The sequence below is a fragment of the Gracilinanus agilis genome, chromosome 2 (assembly GCF_016433145.1).
Source record: "Gracilinanus agilis isolate LMUSP501 chromosome 2, AgileGrace, whole genome shotgun sequence".
Taxonomy (NCBI): domain Eukaryota; kingdom Metazoa; phylum Chordata; class Mammalia; order Didelphimorphia; family Didelphidae; genus Gracilinanus; species Gracilinanus agilis.
Window position 1 is genome coordinate 477,829,195 of NC_058131.1, and position 17,035 is coordinate 477,846,229.

General features: G+C 38.3%; 1 protein-coding gene across 1 annotated transcript in view; it reads left to right on the plus strand.

Moving 5' to 3' along the window:
* The window catches only part of RGS6 (regulator of G protein signaling 6), a 242,202-nt gene that overhangs the window by 199,516 nt on the left and 25,651 nt on the right, over positions 1–17,035 (plus strand). Inside the window, exons 11-12 of the mRNA XM_044659970.1 lie at positions 8,209–8,298; positions 12,961–13,014. Of these exons, the coding sequence (XP_044515905.1) occupies positions 8,209–8,298; positions 12,961–13,014 (144 nt within the window). The remainder of the gene's footprint in view (positions 1–8,208; positions 8,299–12,960; positions 13,015–17,035) is intronic.

Here is a 17,035-nt window from a genome sequence, read left to right on the forward strand (position 1 = left end):
AAGGAAGGAAGGAAGGAAGGAAGGAAGGAAGGAAGGAAGGAAGGAAGGAAAGAAGGAGAGGAAGGAAGGAAGGAGAGGAAGGAAGGAAGGAGTAGAAGAATCATATACTACCCATAAGCTCTTTCCAAGATACTGCAAGTCACTACTAATAGCCTTCCATACATATTTTGCTTGGCAGAAATCCAAAAAAGGGCTGATGAAGCCAGACCCTAACCCAGTATCATTGGACCTCAGAGTGGAAGGAGCCTCAGTGAATGCCAAGTCCAATTCACATTTAAACAGAAATCACCTCTATGGAATGATGGACAAGTCATTATCCAGCCTCTGCTTAAAGACCTTCAGAGTATGAGAACCCACTATTTCTAAAAACAGCTCATTACACTTTAGGACAACCAACTGCTAGGAAATAATTTCCTTACATGAAGCCCAAGTCTATATCCTCTTCACCTTTTACCTCCCTCTGTCCCCCTCCTTCAGAGGCCAAGCACAAAAAGCCTTCCTAAAATTTTATCTTCAAGAAGCCTTTCCTGATCCTTCATAATGCCTATGCTTTTCTTCTGGTGATTATCTCCCTTTTGTCCCATATGTATATTGTTTGTGGGGCAACTAGGTACCATCTAGCACAGTGGATAGAGCACTGTGCCTGGAGTCAAGAAGATACATCCTTCTGAATTCAAATCTAGTCTCAGACATTTGTTAATTATATGCCCTAGGCAAGTCACTTAACCTTTTCTGCCTCAGTTTTCTCATATATAAATTGAACCAGTAAAGGAGATGGCCAACTACTTCCAGATCTTTTCCAAGAAAACCCAAATGGGGTCACAAAGAGTTGGACACGACCGAAAAACAACTGAACAACATCTTGTTTGTATATAGTTTTTGGTTTTGTTTTTTTCTTGCATGTTGTCTCCCCCATTTGATTTCTTGATAACATGGACTGTCTTTTCCCTTTCTTCATATTCTCAATACTTAGCGCAGTGTCTGGCACATAGAAGGCATTTAATAAGTGCTCCATGACTGCCTGATTTTTCCATATGACAGCCTTTTAAATACTTGGAAATAGCTATCATGTATCTCCAAAGCCTTTTCTTCTCCAGGCTAAATGTCCCCATTACCTCCATCTAATCTCTGCTTGACATTTTCTCCAGTCTCTTAACTATCCTGGTTGTATTCCTCATCTAGATGTATTCTCCTCCCTCCCTATAATTCATTCTCTGATAACCTTGGGCTTTGTAAATATGGTAACATGTCAAGAACAGTTAAACCTATTAGGAAACTAGGTGTTTGGGGGGTTGGGTCAGGGTAGACATTACCAGGTCATTTCTTGCTTTCACCTCTAGCTCCTTTTCCTATCTGCCCTATTTGGAGAACGACTTCCCTGAGAGTAGTACACCACTGCCATGGCAGCCACTAGGTTGAGAATATCTTCTTGATTCAGTGATTCTGTGATCACTCCCAGAATGCATCAGGATCTGAAGCTGCTCTATGGAAGCCAACTGCAGGAGCAAAATCTAAGTGTAAAAGCCCTATTTTTTCAACTAACTTTAATCTTTAAATTTTTTCTTTTTTTTTATTTAAGAACATCATCTTGAATATTAACATTTCAATATACAAAGAACAGAAAAATAGAACCGTATATAGAACAGGCTGCTTATTTCTTTAACAGTACGTTAAATTTAACACAATATGATCAATGATGACCCACTTGGCTGTTCCCTTCTGAATTACCTTCTACTCTATTCTTTATATATTCTTTAATGTTTCTTTTATGTTCTTTTCTTTTTTTAATGCGTTATTATCATCACCCTATCCCACCCCCAAAAACATACATACACACATAATATGCACACAACTGCTCTTAGACTCTGGGATATGACATAGTGAATAGGTCATAGAACTTGGAGTCAGAAGGACCTAGCTACGAATTCTGCCTCAAACATTTCCTAACTGTGTAGCCCTAGACAAGTCACATAAGTCACTCTGTATACCTCAGTTTCTACAGGTACATTTGCAAAATGATAGGCTTGGATTTGCTAGCCAACAAGATCCTTTCCAGCTCTAAGTCTATGACCTTTAATTATATACTTAATGGATTCTGACTTACTGATGGCATAAAAATGTAATATTTATATGGAGCCCCATGTAGTCATATGATGAGGAGGATAATGATTATAATCACCATTGAATATCAAACTCCCTAAAAATATTTATAAGAAATAGTCAAGTGGATGGCTCAGTGAATCAAGAGCCAGACCTAGAGATGTCCTGGGTTCAAATCTGGCCTCAGACACTGCCTAGCTGTGTGTGAATCTGGGCAAGTCACTTAACCCCCATTGCCTAGCCCTTACTGCTCTTCTGCCTTGTAACCAATACACGGTATTGATTCTAATATGGAAGGTAAGTTTTTTTTTAAAACAGTCAAAAGATATTAATATCCCTCAGAATTGCCCTGGATCATTGTATTGCTATCAGTAGAAAAGTCTATCACAATTGATCATTCCAATATTGCTGTTACTCTGTAAAAAAAAAGATATTAATACACCATTTTCAGAGGAAGAAATCCAAGCTATCAACAGTTATATGAAAAAATGCTCTTAATCACTAATATTTAGAGAATTGCACATTAAAACATTTCTGGATAACCATCTTGTCATGATGGAGGGACTTGCATAATTCAATGAAACTATGAGCTATGCCATGCAGGGTTGCCCAGGTCATAGTGAAATAGTCGTTAAGATTTAAGGTAATCCACTGAAGGAGGAAGTGGCAACTACTCCAGTATCTTTACCAAGAAAAGCCCATAGACAGTATTAAAACAATAAATGATATGATACCAGAAAGTGGGTGTCATATCTGAGGCCAAAAGGTGCCTAATACGTTAATGGGGAAGAATGGAGAACAACTACAAATAATTCCTGAAAGAATGAAGTAGCTGGGCCAAAGCTGAAACAAAGCTGTAGGTGCATCTATTGATGAAAGGGAAGTCCAGTGCTGGAAAGATCAATATTTCATAGGAACCTGGAATGTAAGAACAATGAACCAAAGTTACTTAGATGTGGTCAAACAGGAGATGTAAAGACTAAACGTGGTCATCGTGGGTGTCAGAGGACTTAAATGCACAGGAAAGGGTGAATTTCATTCAAATGGCAATAATTATATTTCCTACCATGGGCAAAAATTCCTTAGAAGAAATGGAGTCCTCATAGTCAATCAAAGGGTAAGAAAAGCAATCCTAGGAATAATCTCCAAAATGACAGAATGATATCTGTTCAAATCCAAGGCAAACCATTCAACTTCACAGTAATACAAGCCTATGCTACAACCACTGGTGTCTAAAAGGCCAAAGAAGACCTAAGACATCTTCTAGAAATAAGATCAAAAAGAGATTTCACATTCATCATAGGGTTTTAGAGTGCTAAAGTAGGAAATCAAAAGATAATTGAAACTTGGCCTTAGAGTACAAAATGAAACAGGGCAGAGACTAATACAGGTCTGTCAAGATAACTCACTGGTAATAGCAAATACTCTTTTTCAGTAACCCAAAAGACAACTCTATGCATGGACATCATCATTTGGTCAATATCAAAATCAATTTGATTATGTACTTTGCAGCCAAAAGTGGAGAAGTTCTATACAATCAGTGAAAACAAAACCTTATGCTGACTGTGGCTCAGATCATGAGCTTCTTATTTCAAAATTCAAATTTATATTGAAGAAAGTAGGGGATACCAGCAGCCCATATAGGTATGATCTAAATAACATCTCTTATGAATATGAAGTGGAAGTGACAGATAGATTTAAGGGATCTGTTAGAGAAAAAGGACTATGGACGGAGGTTCACAATTATGTACAGGAGACAGCAACAAAAAAATTGCCAAAGAAAAACAAAAGCAAGAAAACAAAATGGCTGGCTTATGAGACTATTTTATTTTATTTTTTTTAAATAACCCTTACCTTCTGTCTTGGAGTCAATACTGTCTATTGGCTCCAAGGCAGAAGAGTAGTAAGGGTAGGCAATGGGGGTCAAGTGACTTGCCCAGGGTCACACAGCTGGGAAGTGTCTGAGGCCAGACTTGAATCGAGGACCTCCCATCTCTAGGCCTGGCTCTCAATCCACTGAACTACCCAGCTGCCCCCCTGATGAGACTTTAGAAATAGAAAAAAGAAAGCAAAAGGGAAAGGAGAAAGGGAAAGATACATTCAAATGGATGCAGAATTCCAAAGAATAGCAAGAAGAAATAAGAAAGTTTTCTTAAATGAGCAATGCAAAGAAATAAAAGAAAACGAATGGGAGAGACAAGAGATCTCTTCAAAAAAATAAGAGATATTAAGGGAACATTTTATGCAAAAAAAACATGCTAAAATGTAAAAATGGTAGAAACTTAACAGAAGTGGAAGGGATTAAAAAGAAGTGGCAAAAATATACTGAAGAACTATTCGAGAAAGATCATGTGATTATTGATCTAGAGCCATGGGCCTTAGGAAATATTAGCACCAATAAGGCTAGTAGAGGTAAACAGAATTCCAGTTGAGCTATTGAAAATCCTGAAAGATGATGTTAAAATGCTATGCTCAACATACTGGCAAGTTTGGAAAACTCACAGTGGCCCCTGGATCAGAAAAGATCAATTTATGTCCTAATTCCAAAGAAAGGCAATGCCAAAGATCATTCAAATGATCAAATAACAGTTTTGTTTCATATGCCAGCAAGATTATGCTTAAGACTCTGCAAACTAGGCTTCAGCGGTATATGAACTAAATATTATCAAAAGTGCAGGCTGGTTTTCAAAGAAGCAGAGAAACTGGAAACCAAATTCCAACATCCCCTGAATTATAGAGAAAGCAAGAGAGTTCCAGAAAAATCTACTTCTGTTTCATTGACTACACTAAAGCCTTTGACTGTGGATGTGGCAAGCCCACAAAGAAATGGGACTGTCATATCTTCTTACTTTTCTCCTGAGGAACCTGTACGTGGGTCAAGAAACAGATAAAATCAAACACAAAACAACTATTTGGGTCAAGATTGGGGAAGGGGACTTGGACAAAAATATTTATAGCAGCTCTTTTTAGAGTGTCAAAGAATTGGAAACTGAGGAGATGTTCATCAATTCTAGGATGGCTGAATAAGTTATGGTATATGATTGTAATGGAATACTATTGGACCCTAAAAAATGAGTTCAGAAAAACCTAGAAAGACTTCTATGAACTAATGCAAGTGAAATGAGCAGAAACAGGAGAATAATGTATATAGTAATAGAAATATTGTACAATGATCAACTGTGAAGGACTAAACTATTATCAACAATGCAAAGTTCCAAGATAACCCCAGGGGATTCGATAAAAAATGCTATCCACAGCCAAAAAAGTTGGAGTCTGATTGCAGATAAAGCATTCCAATTTTCATTAGTTTTTTCCTTGTATGTGCAATATGTGTCTTATTTCATGGCATGAGGAATATGAAATATGTATTGCATGACAGCACTTGTATAACCTATATCAGACTATTTACTGCCTCAGGGAAGGGAACAGGGAAGGAGGGGAAGAGAGAATCTGAATTGTGAAATGTCAAATAACAATTGTCAAAAATTGTTTCTACATATAATTGAAAAAAATTTAAATTAAAAAAGATTAGGAAAGCAATATGACAAAGCTTTATATTGTCATCTTATTTGTTTAACTTACATGCAGAATATATCATACAAAATGCCAGACTGGACAAATAAAAAAACAGAATTAAGATTACCAGGAGAAATATTAACAATTTCAGATATGAAAACAATACCACTCTCTTGGCAGAAAGTAAAAAATTAAGAAGCCTTTCACTGAAAGTGAAAGAAGAGGGTGTAAAAGCTGACTTGAAGCTTAACTTGAAAAAAAAAAACTTAAGATTTGGTAACTGATCCCATTGCTTCTTGGCAAAGATAGGGAGAAGAGATGGAAGCAGTGTCAGATTTTATATTCGTGGACTCAGAGATCACTACAGACAGTGACTGTGGCCACAAAATTAAAAGATGCTTGTTCCTTGGGAGGAAAGCTATGGAAAATCTTGACAGCATACTAAAAAGCACAGACATAACCTTGACAACAAGGGCCCATATAGTCAAAGCTAAGGTTATTCCAGTAGCATTGTATTGCTATGAAAACTGGACTACGAGGAAAACTGAATATGAGTATTACAGATTCAATGCTTTCACATTGTGTGCTAGAGAAGACTTTTGGAAGTCCCTTGGACAACAAGAAGATCAAACCAGTCAATACTTAAAGAAATTAATTCAGTGCATACCCTTTGATCCAGTAATATCACTACTAGGTTTGAACCCTAAAGAGATAATAATGAAAAGTGTTTGTACAAAACTGTTAGTACAAAAATATTCATAGTAACTCTCTTTGTGGTGGCAAAAAATTGGAAAATGAGGGGGTGTCTCCCAATTGGGGAATGGCTAAACAAATTGTGTTATATGATGATGACGGAATACTATTGTGCTGTAAGGAATGATCAACTGGAAGATTTCTATATGAACTGGAAGAACCTCCAGGAACTGAGTGAAATGAGGAGAACCAAGAGAACATGCACAGAAAATAAAACATTGAGGAACAATACTTTACTAATTTACTAACAATGGACTTTACTAATACAAGACAATCCCAAGGAACTTCTGAGAAAGTATGCTATCCACACTGAGAGAAAGAACTGTGGGAGTAGAAACACAAAAGAAAAACAAATGACTTATCATTTGTTTATATGGATATATGGTTGGGAGTTTTGGTTTTAAAAGATTGCTCTATTGCAAAAATGAATAATATGGAAATGGATATAAGTGATAACATTTGCAAAACCCAGTGGAAGTGCTTATTGGATCTGGGAGGTGGGGGGAAAGGGGAATGGAAAGTAAATGAAATATGTAAACATGGAAAATATTTTAAAATAAAATTTTTTAAAAGAATAAAAAAATAATTCAGAGTACTCACTGGAAGGTCAAGTACTGAAGTTGAAGCTTAAAAACTTTGGCCATATAATGAGAAGCCAACACTCATTGGAAAAGACCCTGATATTGGGAAAGATTGAAGGCAAAAGGAGAGGGGGAAAGCAGAGGCTTAGATGGATAAAAAATGTCTTGGAAGCAATGAACCTGGATTTGGACCGACTTAGGGAGATAGTGGAAGACAGAAGTTTTCTGGCATTCTTAGTCCATGGGGTCACAAAAAGCCAGAAATGACTGAAAAATAAAACAAAACAAACATTAAAACAATTCTGAAGTACTTCTATGCAAACATCAAATTGGAAAAGATGACCAAAAAAAGACAATTGCTGAAGGAACAATGGGCAAACAGGAACTTGATAGGACTATGAATTTGGTCGTCATTGTGAAAAGCAATTTGGAAATATATCCCAGAAGTGATTAAACTATATATGCACACTCTTTAACCTCGTGATACTATTACTAAGTCTATATCCCAAAGAAATCAAAGAAAGAGGAAAAGGACTCATATTTACAAAAATAAGTATAGTCACTCTTTATAGTAGCAATAAATTAGGAATTGAAAGAGTCCTCATCAATTGGAGAATGGCTGAACAAGTTATGATATATGAATGTGATAGAATACTATTATGCTGTAAGAAAGGACGAAGGGAATATTTTTCAGAGAAACCTGGAAGATTTGTAGACATTGATGCAAAATGAAGTGAACAGAAACAGACGTATAATAATAAAAATATTGTAAAGACAAACAATTTTGAAAGACTGTTCAACAAAATGATTGATTGTAATTCCAGAGGATTCATGATGAAACATGCTATCCGCCCCCAAATGGAGAAGTGATAGATTCAGAGAGCAGAGTTTTGTTTTTGCTTCGTTTTGTTTGTTTTTGACATTGCCAATGTGGGGATTTGTTTTGCTTGACTATACATGTTTGTAATAGGTTTCATTTTTCTTGTTTTCTCAATGTGGGAGGAGAGATGGAAGAGAGGGAGAGAGAATTTGGACCTGAAAATAAAATAAAATAGAAAAATAATTTTAAAGGGCATTAATAAGATCTAGTCTCTCTCTGACTAATGGGATCTAAGTCTTGTCATGTTTTTATTTACTGGTATAAATGAACATATCTTATCCCCACCCCTTATTTTTTTTAATTTTCTGAATTAGCCTGTTAATTTCTGATTGGTGTTAGATGACAATTCTTTTTCATGTCTTCCTCCCCCTCTTCCAGGAGCACATTTACAAGCTGATGAAGAGCGACAGCTACACCAGGTTCCTTCGGTCTAATGCTTACCAGGACTTATTACAGGCAAAGAAGAAGGTATTTTGGGGGAAAGACAGGCTTGCTTCTCTTAGCACCTATTGATTCTTGCCTGCTGCTTGCTGCTAGTGTGAAAATAAGACTATTATTTCTTGGGCTTTATGTTTGTTTTTCCTCCTCACCCTCTCCTCTAGACTACTTTTTTTTCCTGTTTGAAAGAATGAGAATCACTGTTTCCACAAAGGTCCAAGATATAAAATCTTTCCCACTGTGTCCCTATTCCTGTATTCTGCATGTGCTACCCACAGAGGGAAAAGGGGACCAGATGAAAGGTTGCAATCAGTATTGGTCATAAAAGTCCAGCATCCCATTCAGGAGATGAGAGAAGTAGACTGATACAGAGCTTAGCCTCTTCTTGACTCTCATAGGGAGGTGAATGAGGCCATTTGATGGCAAGAAAATTGGACTAACAAGCTTTTGTTAGCAGAAAATTCTGTTGGCTCCATGACATATGTCATCCTTTGAGTGGCAACATCTCCTCTGACCCTTTTTTTCTCACCTCCACCCAAACCTGAAACATTTCTTATTTTATTTTAACCCAGAAAAGAACCCTTAAGCCTTGCTTGGAATCAAGCTGTCTGGCTTCCTTCTTCCTTCCTTGAAACTAAGTCGTGGTTCTCTACAGTCTAGTTGGGGGTGGGGGGGGGCAGGAATCCTGAAAAATGCAGGTTGGGGAAGGGTGACTGTAACAAAAATGAACTCCATTGAAATCTAGCTGGATCCCTGGGCAAGGGTGGATTGGGTGGAAGAAAATGAGCAGGAGAATTAACTCTGCATTTCATCAAGCTATGTTTCAATGTTTTCTATACTTTTCAGCATAGTCGTGTGTCCTCCATGTGACTGAGAATGGTGCCCATTTGCACCAAAGTCTGCTTCCATACCACTTTGGGGCAAATGTTTCCTCCCTACCTTTTCTCTTCCCATCTCTCTCCTTCTGATCTCTCTTCCTCAAGCTCACAATTCCCATCAAAATGCTCTTTGCAGGTGTCCCTCCCTACTGTGTAACCTACTCTTGTCTGCTAAGACATTGGCTGCTGCTTAGTGGGGTTAAAACTGTCTCTGTATACTGTTTGGTATCATATAACTCCATGTTCTTCGATCATTTTTTCCCTCCTTCCTCCCTCCACTCCAGCATCTATATCAGTACTCCTACTACAAGGGTCCCCTGCTAGTCTTGATTGGAAAAGGGAGAATGAAAAGAAGGAGGCAGGGAGATAGTGCTTCCTATAATTCCTTCAACACTCTTTCTTTTAGGAATTTTACAATAAGTTAAATAATTTAATTGTAATTAAATTCATTAAAATAAAATAATTTAAATTTTATAATAATTTAATTATTGTAAAGAGAAAGGTTGCTATAATCTAGCTTTCACCAGGGAAAGTCAATCCAAGTTTACATTTGTTCCATGTGAGCCTGGGATTCCCCAAATGATTACCATTTCCTGGTGTGTTTCCTGGGAGGCTTAGAGCTATGGAAGTGAGGAATCAGTTAATCTTGAGCCTATTTGAAAGCGGGGGAAGAGAAAGATAAAATGATACTTTAAACCATAAGAGAGATTCGGGTTCAAAGGGAAAAAGTTTGTCCACCGTAGTCATGAGAAATGGTAAAAAGGACACCTAAGTTACTCCCTGTTGCTCAAGTTAAACATGTGAACTTATTAAAGAATATGTATTTGCTTCAGGAAGACATTCCTTGCCTTCTCTGTGGATTACCTTTAACAATAAAATGGCCACAAGTCCCTGGATATTTCTTCAGTGTATAGCTCTTTTAAATAAGCCTTTCAGTGTCCAGAAAATGGTCATATTCAAAGACAATTGGCATTAAGCTCTATATAAACTCAGATTAAGTTCTACTTACTTCCAATGGATGTCCAGTGATAGATCTGACTTATCCACTGCATACGTGCCAAGTCTAGGAAGTAGATGCTCTCTGTGATGAGCATTCCTGTCATGGTACTGCAATTGAGGGAGAGAGCATGTGAACCCAAAGGAGGGAAGGAGGTAGGATTCCCACACACCTCCTTACAAGAGTCACTTACTGCAGAAAGGAAGTGGATGCATTAGCCTTCCTCCTCAATCTTTACTGCTAGGCAAAGTTCTTTGACAGCATCTGTAAGTATGTTCTTCTGATCTTTTGACATTAAAAAAAAAACCTATCCCCTTTTCAAGTCCCTTAAGAGATGAATTCATTTCTCTGATAAAGACCTTGAGATCTTTGTGGACTGAAAACTTAATAGGAGAGGGGTAGATAGGTGGCTCAGTGGATAGAGAGCCAAACCTAGATACCTGGGTTCAAATCTGGCCTCAGACACTTCCTAGCTGTGTAACCCTGGGCAAGTCACTTAACTCCCATTGCCTACCCTTACCACTCTTCTTTGTTTCTAAAACAGAAGGTAGGAGTTAAAAAAGAAAAGCATCAGTCTGAGTCAACAGTGTAATATGACAGCCCCAAAAGCTAACAAGGGCTGCATTGAGAGACAGGCAAGGATTTTAATAATTTTTAAGATGTTTCCCAGGTTTTATGAAATAATAGTGATATCACCTTCCTAGGAAACAAGAAGTTTTAGCAGGACTGTGAGCCATTACAACTTTGCTCTAAATCAAAGCCCTTCATCCTCCCCCCCGGAAAAATGGGGGAGTTGGGCATGGAACAGACTTCTGTGTGAATAAGCAGCTCAGTGGCCAGGGGCTAGAACAGTGGGGACGAGGAATAGTCTCATCTGAGCCAATTGTAGATCATCCCCATCCCGCTTTTATCTACTAGCTTGAAGTTGAATTGTCTGTCACCCCAAGGAGGAGTAGACTTGCCATGTTATCCAGGGTCAGCCATACAGTTTTCATTACCTGCATGCTGGAAGAATGTTCGACCTCAATCTTTTTGTCATTGTTTCTCTGTTTTCCTTGTGTACTTCCAGTATCTGCTTTTCCTCCTGCTGAGTGACTTTGCTGTCATGCTGGGGCTGAGTATGCCACTATGTGTTATCTGAAGTGCAGACAGATGAGTGTCCTTGGCCCACTCCCCAGGCTTTCAGTACATCCTGCAGACCCAGAGACACCTGGCTTCTTCATTGCCTTCTTTTCGTTTTTTTAAAATCTGTACAGTGGCATTTTTCTTTCTTCCTTCCTTTCTTTTTTTTCTTCAGAATTTCCTTCCTCTACTTTGTGAGGATGCCTCAAACATGGCCCCAGAAACAGAGCTTGAGGGCAAACGAGCAGTTATGTGGGTTGTGACCACACTCTACGGCATCAGACAGGCAGAAAAAAACTAGTGGGTCCACAGGCATACACTTGGATCTCCAGACCAGTGGCATGCACATCTATCCACCCCCCCCAGAGCATGGAGATTTCCTGTCTGTTCCAAATTTCTTTCCTCTCTCCCCACCAACTCCATCATCTCAGGCTTGTTGCTTAAGCAACGCCGAGTGAGCCCCATGTGCCATCTTGCCAGTTTCTAGCACCCTGGATGGACATTTGTCAGTGCCAGTATTGGAACGTAACAGAGGGCTCTGGGGAGTCTTCACCAGCTTTTCCTCACGTGGATGAACGAGTCCAGTTCCCAAAGAGGGCAGAATTTTTCCCGGTTCTGCGTCACTATCCATGATAACCAAAGCAAGCAGCATAAAATTCACCCTCAAGTGATGCTTGGGGTGCCAACTGGGGAGGAAAGCCACAAAAGGGAAGAGGGAAGTGGTGGGCTGGAGGAGAGATCATCTGAGACCTGCTCTACAGTGAAGCATCTGGGAGCTTCCAATTTTAAATAATTATTTTTGCTAACTAGATGCTAAGTCCCAATTTTTTAAAATGCTGCAAGGCTACAAGAACTGTCAGGGCTCTAGGGGGAAAGCCTGCATTGCCCTACCTTAATTACGGTGCTGAAGATAGCCCTTTAAGGCACACTCTATCTTTCTGTTAAAAAAAAGGGCATGGATAAGATCAGCCTGCTGCTTCCTGCCATGCTACAGTAGTAGTGTGGTAAATTCATATGGAGACCCTTCAATAGAAGTCATTAGGAACAGAGGAAAACCCAGATTTCTGAGTATCTGGGAAGGATATTTCTACAGGGAATGAAAAGCGTTCTGCTGTGCTCCTTCCTAAAATCCACTGGGCTGATTTCTTCCTACTGTGGGGCTTTTCTGCTTGATGTAACACTCAGATAAAAAAAAAATTCCATTTAAGGTGCTTGGCCTGAAAAGATTGGAAGTGGGGAGGGGAATCCAAGATGGCAGCCTGCTCTATCTTCTAAACAAAGACTAATGGAAAAACAACAACAACAACAACACTGAGTTCTGGAGCAAGCTGACCAGGCCTTGAGACCTACCTGAGAAGTGTTAGTAGCTTCTAATCCATGCACTTAAGGAAGGTTATGAAATCTGGAAAGATTAAATATTCAGCCTCCTCCCCTCCAGACAAAGAAGTTGGTGACATTATCCTTAGAGAGGTTCTGTTTTCTCTCCGTTTGATTTCCTCTTGCAAATAGCACTGGCTGCTTTTTTTTTTTTTTTTTTGGCCTGATGTGTGTTTTGTTTTTTTCTTTTGGTTGTTGTTATTTTTTGTTTTTGCTTTTCTTTTGGCTTCTTTCTTTGACTTTCGCTGCCCTTTGAAAACCACATCTAAGCTGAAGATTTTTTCCCTGTATTTTTCTCCCAATTTTTCCCCCCTAAAGCCAGAAAATGAGCAAGGTCGTAGAACTTCCTTAGAAAAGTTCACTCGCAGTGTGGTAAGTTCAGTTGGGTTTTTTTTCCCCCTTCACTTTTTCTTTGGTTTTTGGTTTTGGTTGGTTTATTTTTTTTTTTGGTTTGTTTTTGTGTTGTTTTAAGGCTTAATTTGGGTTGGGATGGAGTTTGGTGCTTTCTCGCCTCCAATACCCTTATATCCTGTTTGCAGCTTCTCTTCTAGGGATGGATTTACAAAAGACCAAATGATTTTCTCCATAAAAGCTGCCTGCACAACTACTGAGTTTCCAGCCTGGGCATGTGGTCTTCCTGCCCTTGCTTTTAGAGGAATGGAAGTATCCATATGCCTCTATGAGCTCAGTAGCTCATGTCTTTTCTGCAATAGCTCAGAAAGGTCATTTCCATGCAAAAATGTTAATTAATATCATAGGTCATCTACAAAATTAATAATAATCAAACTATTCACAACCAAAAAAAAAAACAAAGAAAAAAACCCAGCAACTTGAAATTCCCCCCTGTGAACTCTGGCAGCAAAGCTGGGATCAGTCCTGAGTTGACATTGCTGTGGCTACCTGCTTTTGCTATATGTCCATAGAGTAGTAATAGTGCATGATTTCCAGAAGTGTCCTCTACCCTGCATCTACCGTGGTGTCTTTTGCATGAATTCCTAAACACAGAATATCCCTCCTCTTCTTGTAAAGTTACCTGGAGATGAGGGCATAGCAAATAGCATTGACCATTATGGGAAGTAGGGAGAGCTGCTTGTTCAGAGTCACTTGTTATCAAGGCAGAATATTTGAAGGTAGAATATATGACAAGTTCCACTTGACTCTATAAGCTGGTCACCTTTCCCTCACCCACCCATAATATAAATAGATGAGTTCTATATGATACAAGAGCCTCATATAGTAAACAGTGTGAGAAAGAGTCAGAGATGAGTAAGTCTTCTAGGCTGGTGAAAGAGGTCAAGGATTGTACTTTTTCCTTCTGTCCTTTGTCCTGCCAGCATTTGGCAGTGCCAGGAGTTCCTTATTCCAAATGCAATCACAGTTCCATTCCTTCTTCCTCTTCCTTAGAATGCTGTTAGTATTTCATAGTATCTTAGATTTGGGACTTTAATCTAGAGGTCACTCTAGATCTGTGTTGGTGAACCTATGGCAATCATGCCAGATGGGGTTGCTCTCTTCCCCCTCTCCACTGCACCTAAGGGAGTGAGAGTGTAGTTTGGACCCTAGGTCACTAAAAGGCTCACCATCACTGCTCTAGATCTGGAGCAATATACTTCGCCTATCTGTGGCTTAGTTTGTTCTTCTGTAAAATGGGGAGAAGTGAGCTTTGGATTCAATGACCTCTAGAGTCTCTTAGAGTTCCAAATTCATAATGCCATGAAATACTTACTAAGGAAGAAAAAAAAAGGATTAGACCTGTAATTGCATTTGGTTTAAAGACTAGACAAAAAAGGACTATTTGCACTGCTTGAATCTAATCAGAAAGGACCAAGACTGAAATTTGATGTTTTCCTTCTTGGGGGTTAACCTTGATATGGTATCTTTTCAAAGATAATCTCAGTTGATCCTTATAATAGTTATTATCTCCATTTTAGAGCTGAGAAAACTGTGGCAGAGAGAGGTGAAGTGACTTGCTCAGGATCACAGAGCTAGGAAGTGTCTCAAGCTGGACTTGAACTCAGGTCTTCCTAACTCTAGGCCACTTCATCGTGTAGGTATATCTGAAAAATAGAAGTTTTAACAAAATCCAACTGTTGCAAGAAATAGTGATAGGATTTTTATTTGATCTTCTGATTTAAATTCCAAGAAGCTAGGGATAAATGCAACTCACTCACTTGCTTCTCCTAATGGAATTGTTTTAAAAAACCATTCAAAGATGACCTTGGACAGCTAGACATGGAATGAAGAGTAAAACTAATAATAATAATAACAATAATAATAATAATAATAATAATAATAGATAATTAATTAGGCCATCTGATTCTCTTTTCCTGCCTTTTATCTCTGTGATGTCTTCAGAAGATAAGAGGACATATAGCTATAAAACCCCTCTAGTTCACTGTTCCTTCACATAGGTAGATCTTCTCCTTCATCTAGGTGATGTTATCTGCCCACCTTAGGCAATGTCCTAATACTAGAAAGCTCAGCTAGGTGATAGAGTGGATAAAGAGCAGTTCTTAGAGACAGGAAAGCTTGGGTTCAAATCCTATCTCAGGCACTTACTAACTGTGTGATCCTGGGCAAAGTCATTTAATCTCAATGAGCCTCAGTTGCTTCATTTGTAAAATAGGGTTAATAATAGCACAGGGTTGTTATAAGGACCAAAGGAGAGAGAGTAGTTAATGCACATTATAAATCTTAAAGCACTATATAAAAGCTAGCTCTAACTATTCTTGTCACTGAGTCCAGAATCTGAAGACCTGAATTATGTCTCAGCTCAAAAAAACTTATACAAATTGTGTGACTTTAGGAAGTGGTCATGAGGACAAGAGACCACGTCATAGCTAAGCTTTGTTTCTGCCCTAGAACCTGGGAAAACTACTCTATCCGAGTCTCAGTTTCTTCCTATGTTAAGTGGAGATAATAATTCCTGTAAAAACCTTTATTCATTAGAAAAATGTTAGGAGGACCAGGATTTGAATCCCACCATATGTACATACTAGTTGTACAACTGAGCAATACACTTATCTGTGGCTTATCTGCAAAGTGGGCGAAGGTAGGCTTTAGACTCAATGACCTCTAGAATCCCTTAGAGCCCCAAATTCACGATCCTGTGAAATAATGAATTCTAAGGAAGAGAGAAAAGGAATGGACATGGGATTTCATTTGGCATAAGGCATTCCTAGATAAGGAAGTTCCCTCTACCAATGGAGACCAAGATACATTCTCTACAATGTGTAGTCTTAGCGAGTCACTTAGAACACCAAAAGCGTGAGTTGTGTAGAACTACAAAACCAGTATGTGTCAGAGGTGAGACTTGAACCTAGATCTTTCTGATTCTGAGACTAATCTGACCCATATGTCTTATCAAATACAAAGTGCTTTACAAATTTTAAAGCTCTGTATAAATGCTATCATTATCATCATTATAATCCCCTGATGCATTACTTGAATATGAATTTTTCCTTTTTAAAAATTTTTTCTGTATTTTATCCCAATGAGAACTTTACATGTTTTCCAAAGTTCCAAACATGATTCATTTTGTCTCCCTCTCCTCTTCCCTCCCCCTTATCAGAGCTGACAAGCAATTCCACTGGGTTATACATGTATTATCACTCAAAACATATTTCCATATTATTCATTTTTGTAAGAGAATCTTATAAAACCAAGCCCCCAAATCATATACCCATATAAATAAGTGATAAATCATATGTTCTCTTCTGGATTTCTGTTCCCACAGTTCTTTCTCTAGATGTGGATAGCATTCTTTCTCATAAGTCCCTCAGAATTATCTTAGATCATTGCATTGCTTTTAGTAGCAAAGTATATCACATTTGATCATCCTACAATATATCAGTTATTGTGTACAATGTTTTCCTGGTTCTGTTTATTTCACTCTGCATCAATTCATGTAGGTCTTTCCAGCTCTTTCTGAAATCTTCCTATTCATCATTCCTTATAGCACAATGGTATTCCATCACCATCATATTCCACAATATGATGAACTGTTACTTTTTTTTTTATTTAAATATTTTATTTTTTTTAGAAAAATTTTCCATGGTTACATGATTCTTGTTTTTACTTTCCCTCTCACCCCCCCTTATTCCCTCCCATATCCAATGCACATTTCCACTGGTTTTAACATGTGTGATCAATCAAGACTTATTTACATATTATTGATAGTTGCATTGATGTGGTTGTTTCAAGTCTACATCCCCAATCATGTCCACATCAACCCATGTGTTCAAGTGATTGTTTTTCTTCTGTGTTTCCACTCCTGCAGTTCTTCTTCTGAATGTGGGTAGCATTCTTTTCCATAAATCCCTCGGAATTGTCCTGGGTCATTGCATTGCTGCTAGTTCAGAAGTCCACCACATTCTATTTTACCACAGTATAT